Raw genomic sequence first — 9,815 nt, forward strand, 5'->3', positions numbered from 1 at the left:
GATGAAGAAAGCACGATTAAGAAAGCTAAGCAACAAGCGCAACAAAAAAACACAAGGTCACACTGTCTCTAGACTTTCCAAGGCACTAATCACTAATGATCACTAGCCACAATTATGGTACTTGGAGAAGCTTGGAAGCTTTGAATGTGTCTGGGATGAAGTGCTTGCTCTTGTATTGAATGTGAGTGAATGAGATGCTTGTATGAAGTGAATGGAGGTGATTGGGGTTGTATTTATAGCCACCAGCCACTTTCTAGTTGTTGTATCCTTTCTGCCAACCGCGGACTGTTCGCGCTACTGGTCCAGACGGTCTGCCCCCGCACATCAACGACTGAAATCGCAACGATCAGCAGTAACGACAATATCAACGACTATAAGTGCATTAAATGCGCCGCCAGATGCCAGATAAAGTAGTCACGGACGGTCCGGCCGTACACCCCGGACGGTCAGCAAGGACGCTAAAAATGAATTTTACCGAACCCGTCACCTTTGGGTTTCTCTGGTTTTTCAATGAGCGGACAGTCTGCTCCTGAGGCTGGACGATCCGAGCTTAGTCATGGACGGTGCTTTCTTCTCCTTCGGACAGTCCATAGTGTAAATGTGAGTTTTTGCATAGTTCCTGTCCGATGCACACCTTGGTGTCGCGGATAGTCCGCCGGAAGGATCCGTATGGTTTGCGCTAGAGATGACAATGGGTAAAAACCCGCTGGGTATTACTTGCCCAAACCCATACCCGCCAAGAAAAAATATGCCCGCTAAAAAATCCATACCCATGACGGGTATAAAATTTTGCCCAAACCCATGCCCATGCGGGTTTCGGGTACCCAACGAGTTTCCCATACCCACTAACATCAAAAAAAAATAATTTATCATGTAAATGACAATTAATACATTAATAAGCTTAGATAAAAGGAACAAGTGATAACTAATTTTAGCTTAAAATTTGTTACATTAAGTTTATTTCAATTAGAATATATTCAATTAATAATAGTGTACGACATATTTATAACGAATGTTGATTTTAAGGCGGTTTTTAAAAACCCATGGGTTTGCGGGTATGGGTAGTGGAAGAACAAACCCATGCGACGTACCCGTTGGGTTTACATTTGAACCCATTAACAACCCCATGGGTAGAGAAATTGACCTAAACCCATACCCTAATAGAGCAAAAACCCGTCGGGTTTCGAGTACCCATTGCCATCTCTGGTTTACGCACATGTGAATTCTCAAAAAGTTTCTCCTGACCGAAATAATCTACGGTAATACACCGACTTTGAATTGAGATAGATGAACTCATGCATCTGAGAATTAATCAATTAGGCAAGCTAGTTAGCCCATAAAATTTATGATGGCCGTCCAACACTAAAATCAATTATACAAAATAGTTAATATTTATTGAAATGTAAACTTTTAAGTCATGCTCAAATAACATTAAGTGGTAAAACAAATCGTAAGAAAATAAATAATATTTCATATTTTTTTGAATAAAAGGAGTGATCAAAGATTTCAAAAAAAAAAGTCAACGACGTCACATATTTAAGAATGGAGGTAGTATATTTTTCAATTGCGGAAAATTTGATAGCTTCACCGTACCCACATATTTACGATATCGTGCTTGTAATCACACCCATTACATACGTAACCCGCAGGTATACATATTCACGGTAAGATTGTCATCGCTACGTAAAAGACATAAAATTATAGGTTGTGTCATCCTTCTTTGAAAGCCCACAGGTAGGCCCATAATGTAGATGGGCTTTGGACCTATCGTTCTTAAACTACTAGCTTATAGTAGGCCATAGGGGGGAAACGACACACCATGTCCGCGCCCGCCGCTCGCCGGTGGCCAAATCCTCGGCCAGAGCAGCTTGTCGATCACGTGAATGCACACTGACACAAGTAACGAGCTTGCAAACCATTATCGGCGCGGCGATTAGACACCGGGAACGGGGAGGCGCACGCGGAGGATGGGGCGGAGGAGGAGGTCGGCCTTCCGTCTCGCGGTGATGCCAAACGCCTCGGCCATGTCGAACTCGGCGGGGTCAGACACGCCGGGCGCCTCCCAGTCGAAGTGGAACAGCAGGCTGGCGAGCGCGAGCTCGACGTTGGCGAGCCCGAACGCCATGCCCGGGCACATCCTCCGGCCGGCGCCGAACGGCAGGAGCTCGAAGTCGGCGCCCTTGAACTCCACCTCGCTGGCCTCGGCCTCGAACCGCTCGGGCCGGAACTCCTCGGGGTCACCCGGCCAGTACCTGCCGTCGCGGCCCAGCGCCCAGACGTTCACTAGCACGGTGGTGCCCGCGGGCACGTCGTAGCCCAGCACGCGGCGCGGCTCCTGGGACTGCCGCGGGAGCAGCAGCGGCAGCGGCGGGTGCAGCCGGAACGTCTCCCGGATCACGAGGTGCAGGTACCGCAGCTCGCCCAGCTCGTGCTCGGCCACCGCGCCGCGCGCGCCGAAGGCCTCGCGCACCTCGGCCGTCGCCCGCTGCATCGCCTTGGGGTTCCGGATCAGCTCCGCCATGGCCCACTCCAGCGTGGTCGCCGACGTCTCGCTGCCGGCGCCGAAGATGTCCTGCACAGGGAACAGAGGCTGGTCGTCATCGATGCATGGATGGACGACGACATGTCGACGACGAACACACGTAGGAAAGATTTAGACAGACAGAACACGGGGGGACGCAAAGCCTATTGTTAAGCTTTTTGTAGAGTTCCTTGTAGCTTTTTGTCATCGGCAGTGGCACTGTCTATGTAAGTCCATGCACATGGTGTCACATGTTGGTTTGTTCGTTGCCTTGTCATTACTAGTAAGACGTGAACATCTCAGCATTTCAGGGACAAACGATGCCTCATATTGCAGCAAAAATGCAATCTATACTAGCTCACACCATGCTGCAATTTTGCACTGCCACCAATGACGCGAGAAAGACAGATCCTTGCGGTTTTACCGTGTGGTATCTAAACTCTATGATTGAAGTAAACGAGCAGTTAAAAGTAGTAAGAAAAGGAGAGATCTTACAAAGATGACGGCTTTAAGCACGTCCATGTCGAGCGGGATTTGGAGGCTGCCATCCTTGTGTATCTTGAGCAGCACGTCGAGAAGGTCCTCGCCTGCAGCCTCGCCGGCGCCGGCGCCGGCGCCGGCGCTGTCCATCCTCTGCAGGTGCTCCTTGATGATGCCGTCGAGGATCCCGAACACCGTGTCCCGGCACTCCTCGGCGCGCCGCACGGCGCCGCTCAGCAGGCCGACGAGGCGGGAGGACGGCCACAGGTCGGCCGGGTTGAACCCCGCCGACAGCCCGATGGAGCGGTCGAGCTCCCGCAGGAACACGTCGCGGTCCCTGCACCGGTCGCCCATCACGGCGCGCACCGTGGCGTCGGCCACGAGCGCGGACAGCCGCGCGCGCATCTCCACGGGGCGCGGCGGCGACTCCGCCGCGGCGGCGGCGCACGCGCGCAGCGTGGCCGCGACCTCCTCCTCGCGGATGGCGCGGAAGGAGAGCACCCGGCGCGCGCTCAGGAGCTCCGTGATGGCCACCTTCCGCAGCTGGCGCCAGTGCTCCCCGTAGGGCGCGAAGATGATGTCCCGGCCGTTGTTCGTCAGCACGCGCACCGTGGCGCTCAGCGGCCGCGACGCGAACGCGGTGTCGTGCGTCTTCATCACCTCGCGCGCCGCCTCGCGGGAGGAGACCACCAGCGTCGGCACCTCGCCGACGCGGAGCAGCATCACGGCCCCGTGGCGCCGCGCCAGGTCGCGCATCGCGCGGTGAGGGAGCTGGCCCGCGAGATGGTGCATGCTGCCGATGATTGGCAGCTGCCACGGCCCCGGCGGAAGCCGCAGGCCGTGGCCGTCCACCGGGCCGCGCCGGCGCTTCGCGAGCACGACAACGAGCAGCGACACCAGCGCCAGTCCGAGGTAGACGTAGTAGTGGTCATCCATCGGCGTGCGCGCACGGGACGATGCTTCCAAGCCCAACGACAACGTTGCTACTAGTAGCTCTTATGTTTAGAGCTTACGAGGGTGCGGGGAAATGTTCTTCACAAATTATACTACTGCTTCCCGCAGTCGCAGCGTCGTTTTGCAGAGTGCCAGAGTGGACATCGAAACGGTTTGGGCCATGCCCAGATGCCGAACGGAACAAGACAAAGCTTTGCACACATGTTTATGTATCCGGTGACATGACACTCTCATAACAGTTTTAATACATCGGATTAAAGTCAGCTGTTCGTACTACTGCAGCTACAATTTATAAAGACAAAACAACATAGAAACAGTAGAAACCGGTACGTATTAAAGCCAAACGAACAAGCTTGTTCTATGACGTATATGTTTCACTAAAGACAACACTGTTAGATCTTATACAAATTTATGGTATGAGCTATTTAATCATAGTTTTCTATTAAACTATGCTTACAAAATCTAATAGATTTATACTATAGAGCTGTTGTAAAAGCACCTTCCAACCAAAAACTGCAAATGTGAAATCCTCTCGTTTCCGAAATAGATATTATCTATATCATGAGGGTTAAATCTATAAACTAAAAGTTTGACCCAATGACGTCAAGAGCATCAAATATTTACGATTACATGGAGGATGCAGGAATTGTTGACTCATAAATTGGCCTTTTCTTTCTTTATCCAGCTGTGAGCCTGTGACTGGGAAGGCCGGCCTTGTCCTGGAATCAACCAGATAAATTTCGTGGACATTGTCAAATACGCGTGCATACAAAATTCGAAAGCAACAAATCAACTTAGGGCTTGTTCGGTTAGCTCTCAATCCATATGGATTGAGTGAGATTGGATGAGTTTAAATCTTAAACAAGTCAAACTTTTTAAGAATTTTTTTCAATCCCATCTAATCCATGTGTATTAGGAATAACCGATCAAGCCCTTAATAGAAACGACCCTTAATAGAAACGACGACGAACACTTGACGAGTCACAAGTACTCGCGATAAGACCCATCATATTTATATTACTCTCCCTGATCTTGAAAAAAAACGGTTGTCTATAATCTTGTACATACCAAACCTTGACAAGTTTTATTACATTTATAGAAAAAAATTAGGAAACATTTATATCTGCAAATAATTTTATTAGAAAAAATAGATTAAATAATCGATCTAATAATATTTATTAGTATACATCATTGAAATTACTAACCTTTTATACATATTTAGTTAAAATTAAAATTAATTAACTTGTGATGAAATGAAACGAGAGCACCAGCCGACGGAGAGAGTATGTTTGAGCACGACAGGGTTGGATCGCAATGGCGTGCCAAGAATCTTGGACCAAACAGATGCTGTTTCCGGGCGACAAAGAAAACGAGTCCCAACGGCGTTATTATATACGTATGATATACTTAAGCTAAGCATGCAGAGCATGTTCTTGATTGTCCACCACTTAATATATGCCAGCCACCACTGCCCTGCCCTGCCGCAATTAGGTGTAACTTATTTCTCTCTTCTGATGACCTCGTTTCTGTCGCGGTCCCCGCAGAGAAGATGCCGAACTGCGATTCTTCGACACCACACGGATCTTGCACCAAGCAGCAGTTTTCATTTTTGTCAAGATAGTATGGATGCCCGTGGGAGGGGGTCCCGTCTTTTTAACGGAATTCGTCTTTTTGCACCAAGCACTCATTGCTCTCTTCGTCCTCCTAGAAGGAAAAGACGGTTTTTGTAGAGTTACTGTGCTGTTTCTCCTCCGGACTGTACATGATCATCCACATCTCTAAATCCTTGCCCCTCTCATACTCTCTGATGTACTGAGGAATCTCTGCAGGGTCTATCTGCTTTCCAACAAAACCTGGTCCAGATCTGTTGCTCGGATCACCGTGCTCTGCAGATAATAGTTGGGATGAAAGGGGTAAAAAAAGATTTAGATCCACTTGGCAGCGCTCGTTTCGTTAGCGAAACGGAGAGACCTTTGCAAACAGTTTACCATCTTGGGCTGTGAAGAAACTTCGGAAGTGCGTGTAACCATTGGCCACGACATCTAGTTCGTCTACACTGAAGTTGTATCTCTTCTCCAGGGCCAAGTATAGCACCTACAGAGTGAAATGCAAACAAAAATGTTGACTTAGGAAGGCGCCTTAATTCAAGACTTTGGACCTGAATAGTAAAAGCTGAGTTCGATGTTACCTTCTTAGCACCGACCGACATCAATTTCTTCACCGTGTTGAAGAACAAATTTGTGAGATCATCACTGTAAATAACATCTGCAGCAAACAGGACTGTTGCTTTCTCAGCCTCCTCAACTTCACTTGCAGACCATAAATACCGACTGCACCACAGAACATGGAATTAGCCTTGTGCCAAAGAAACACTTGAATAAAGCAAAAGCAATTACATAGGGGAGTTAGAGAACTACATTAATGTCTATGTGAGGATTCTATAAATTGGTACTGTCAGGTGAACAACCTACGACCTCCATGCAAAAGAGTGCGACAAATTCAAAATAATTGCATGCATCAGTTCTCCTTGTGTAGCCAACAAAGGTGCTTATACATCTGAGGCTATGACCAGCTACCACCTTTCTGGAGGATGCTTCTGCCCTTGTTTTCATCTGTACACCGGGGCTTACTCCAGAGACTAATATAGGCAATATAACATATGTGTAGCAACTCAAGTGCAGGAAGGGCTCCCCCTCCATGGACCATGGCCTAGAAGCCCCACTGGTTAAACAGTGCGCATAAGGTGCCTTCATTTACACCTGAACTTCGCATAAATCCCCCCTGTCAACTGCGATCAATTTTATATCCTATAGTTACACAGTTAAATTCATGTACTGGGTTCTACCGTACAACAAATGCAATGTGCAAAGGCATGCTGGAATACTTTGTTTATAAAAATAGGAAGTTGTAAAGGCAACTTATGATCTCATATTCAATCTCCACTTTCTTATGAATCACAGTTTTGTGGTGCATTATGATCAACTAGTACAATGCTCGTGCGTTACGACAGCACACAAATTATTTTGTAAAATGTTAGAACACAACGATTACATGAAAACAATATTCATATTTTCTCTTCCTAATTTTAGTAGGGGCCAGCGGCTGCGGGGCCCGACGGGAGGAGGGAGGTGCAGCATGTGGGGCCGTTCAGGCCGATTGTGTCAGCCCATCACGTGGGGGAGAGGGAGTAAACGCACGACCTACACGCTTCGCGCGTGGCGCACGACGACTGTGGAACCGTGGAAACTGGTGCTTTATATAGTAAAGATGATGAAAGTGAGATTAATTGGTGTAGAGAAAACCTTGGATCAGAAGGGTCATATGTACCCACAGGTGGAGGCCATGCCATTTTCCAGTCCAGTTCTCGTACACAGACTTTAGCTTCATCGAACCTTAGCATACCAGAGTTGATATGGAGATTAGCCAAGCAATTATCAAGGATATCAGTGCCTCTATCTGTTCATCCCCATTGGCAAATAAATTTTGTAAGGATCGAAGGTAGCAAAGTGGCTAAACATATGAAAAGAAAATTTAAATATGCATAACTTCAGGGTACATGCGGGTAGCGGGAAGCCAAATTGTATCACAGAATGCAGAATATATAAATGTGAATTATTTTAGATTAGAGCAAGATGAATATGAATTCAGCCAGTCGTGTCATATGAACCCACTAACAGGAGATTGACATTTCAACAATACAAATGACCTAAACATTCTTTTTCTAAGAAATATATCATATTAAAATTGGGACAATCAGGTAGATACACAGTATATATATGGATGTGCCTCTGAATTTTGTGAAAGTAATCAAGTAATAAGGATCATGATTGTAATCACACTTCCACAGATATTGAATTTATGATTCCAGCAAACTTTTCTTATTTCTAGTTGGGACATCTCAAAGGAATCTAATTGTCGAACAGAAGCAAAAGGATCAAACTACCATACATATTAATTGTTAGGTTGACATGGAACATGAAATCTATTCACTGAGTAAATTGCGATGCAAACAATTTCACCAAACTAAACTCTAAATGAGAAAAGTACCTGTAACAAAAATCCTTCTAGCAACTCGAGCTAGTGCTAAACCTACCAAACCTGTTGAACATTACTGAGTTAGGATGAGATAATGTAGTGGACTTGTACAGAGAGATCCAACAAATAATAAACAAAGCAGGGAACTATCATCCTAAAATCCCATATCACTAATTTCATGTCAAACTATCTATAACCACCTGTTCCAGCACCTATCTCAATGGCAGTAACACCATCAAAGTTTGGCGATGAAAAGCTTTCGTGCAGAATAAAGTCAGATAATAGTAAGGCCGCTTTCCAAACCTGCACGGCTGCACATCAGTAACAACAATGAATCACACAAGTACGTGACAGAAAAGCACCATAGATCATTTTCCAACCTGAAGCCCAACGCTCTTAAGCGAGCTGGTAACACCATGCTGAATAGTGAACAGATGGCGGTCACCTCTAGCTGCAGGCCAGGAAAGCTTAAATGAGAAGCTCACCAATCACAACAACGCAATACGTAGAAACCAGCAATTCAGTGTACCATATTTGTTTCTTCTCCTCCGGTCCAGAACGAGATCCCCATCCTCATCCACGGCGACTGCGTCAGGGGAATCACCTCCTCAACAGAGTAAATCATGTTACCCCAACGAGCAATTCAACACATATGCACCAAACTAACCTCTACGTCAACACGAACTAACGCAAATACACATCCACTGATCCACAGTCCCACTCAGTTACCAGAACCGCTAGTTGCTGCGACTAGCTCGCTCCCGCCGCCGCCGCCGCCGCCTCCTTTGTGTCCATATGGCCCTGAAAACACAGAATCAAAGTTCAGGAGAGTTGAGTACGAATCATGCCGTGTCCGCACAATCTCTCCTCGGTACGCGCCGAGAGGCAGTGCATGGAAGGTATATGATGAAAAAGCGCGCAAAGGGAGCGCCCGGCTAGAGCAGTGAGCTGCAGGTACCTAGGGGCCGTGAGGAGAAGCTGAAATGGGAGACGAGGAGGCCAGAGAAGTGCGGCGGGCAGCCCAAGTGCACCTCGCTCATCACCTGCTCATCCTCGGCTCCGCCGCCTGCGGCTTCCATTGCGGTAGGCGGTGGCCGGTGGGCTCTCCTCGTGCGCAACCTATTCAGACGGGCACCTCGCTCTCAAAACCTAGACTGAGAGAGGAGGGAGGCCCGCCCTTATAAGTGCAACACGGTCCCCTTGGCTAGGCGAGGTGGTACTAACCCAGAGCGTGCATACCGGTCTCTCACATCCCACCCCCTAAGAGGCCCAAAGCTCTCCCAGGCAGTAGCGGCAATATGGGCTCCGATACCAATTGTAACGCACCCATTGGGTCAGTCCGCCCAAAGCTCACCATCGCCAGCGTCGGACGTTCATGCGCTCGTGCGCAACCTATTCAGACGGGCACCTCGCTCTCAAAACCTAGGCTGAGAGAGGAGGGAGGCCCGCCCTTATAAGTGCAACACGGCCCCCTTGGCTAGGCGAGGTGGTACTAACCCAGGGCGTGCATACCGGTCTCTCACAGTTTCTTGTTCTCCATTTTTGTATTCGATGGGTGGATGAATGTTTACTATTTGTAATTAATTAATTTGGTTCGTCTACAGTTTGTATCCTAATACCAATATTCCTTTAAACCTGTGTAGGAAAAAGAAGCAGAGAAAACATACCACAACACCGTGGTTTGTGTTGGACACCAAAATGAGCGGACGGTCCGGCCCATTGGCCCGGACGGTCCGCGTGTCCCGAGATTAGATTAACTCGGATGTTTATCCTTATCTCGTGCGTGGTTATTCATCTAATCACGTGGGAGTTTGTTGGCTATCTC

At 47.8% G+C, this 9,815-nt stretch overlaps 2 protein-coding genes across 6 annotated transcripts; both read right to left on the reverse strand.

Annotated features, from left to right (window-relative positions):
* Positions 1 to 1,556: 1,556 nt before the first annotated feature.
* Positions 1,557 to 4,126, reverse strand: LOC103629711 (zealexin A1 synthase-like). The gene is made up of 2 exons (XM_008650824.3): positions 3,017 to 4,126; positions 1,557 to 2,572 (listed from the first exon to the last, which is right to left on the reverse strand). Exons 1-2 carry the CDS (start codon positions 3,935 to 3,937, stop codon positions 1,934 to 1,936), a joined length of 1,560 nt encoding a protein of 519 aa, XP_008649046.1. The 5' UTR covers positions 3,938 to 4,126; the 3' UTR covers positions 1,557 to 1,933.
* Positions 4,127 to 5,079: 953 nt separating this feature from the next.
* On the reverse strand, positions 5,080 to 9,143 carry LOC100217263 (Putative methyltransferase family protein). 5 transcript variants are annotated; one of them, XM_008649254.2, is made up of 10 exons: positions 8,949 to 9,143; positions 8,720 to 8,791; positions 8,520 to 8,576; positions 8,371 to 8,441; positions 8,191 to 8,293; positions 8,003 to 8,053; positions 7,258 to 7,411; positions 6,144 to 6,285; positions 5,944 to 6,049; positions 5,080 to 5,841 (listed from the first exon to the last, which is right to left on the reverse strand). In XM_008649254.2, the coding sequence occupies exons 1-10, from the start codon at positions 9,067 to 9,069 to the stop codon at positions 5,660 to 5,662; spliced, it is 1,059 nt and encodes a 352-aa protein (XP_008647476.1). In that variant the 5' UTR covers positions 9,070 to 9,143; the 3' UTR covers positions 5,080 to 5,659. The 5 variants fall into 5 exon arrangements, with proteins under 5 accessions (XP_008647476.1, XP_020394408.1, XP_020394407.1 ...); XM_020538819.2 differs by having other exon boundaries at positions 8,203 to 8,293; positions 8,520 to 8,597; XM_020538818.2 differs by having other exon boundaries at positions 8,520 to 8,597; positions 8,949 to 9,141.
* Between the last annotated feature and the right edge of the window lie 672 nt (positions 9,144 to 9,815).

This window comes from Zea mays, chromosome 6, assembly GCF_902167145.1.
Source record: "Zea mays cultivar B73 chromosome 6, Zm-B73-REFERENCE-NAM-5.0, whole genome shotgun sequence".
Lineage (NCBI taxonomy): Eukaryota > Viridiplantae > Streptophyta > Magnoliopsida > Poales > Poaceae > Zea > Zea mays.

Excerpts from the sequence above, each read along its gene's own strand:
- LOC103629711 (XM_008650824.3), bottom strand. The coding sequence starts at position 3,937 with ATGGATGACCACTACTACGTCTACCTCGGACTGGCGCTGGTGTCGCTG. Across the intron at positions 2,573-3,016 it reads TGCTTAAAGCCGTCATCTTT|GACATCTTCGGCGCCGGCAG; the intron begins GTAAGATCTCTC and ends TTCCCTGTGCAG.
- LOC100217263 (XM_020538818.2), bottom strand. The coding sequence starts at position 9,069 with ATGGAAGCCGCAGGCGGCGGAGCCGAGGATGAGCAGGTGATGAGCGAG. Across the intron at positions 7,412-8,002 it reads TAGAAGGATTTTTGTTACAG|ATAGAGGCACTGATATCCTT; the intron begins GTACTTTTCTCA and ends GGGGATGAACAG. Across the intron at positions 5,842-5,943 it reads TTTCTTCACAGCCCAAGATG|AGCACGGTGATCCGAGCAAC; the intron begins GTAAACTGTTTG and ends TATTATCTGCAG.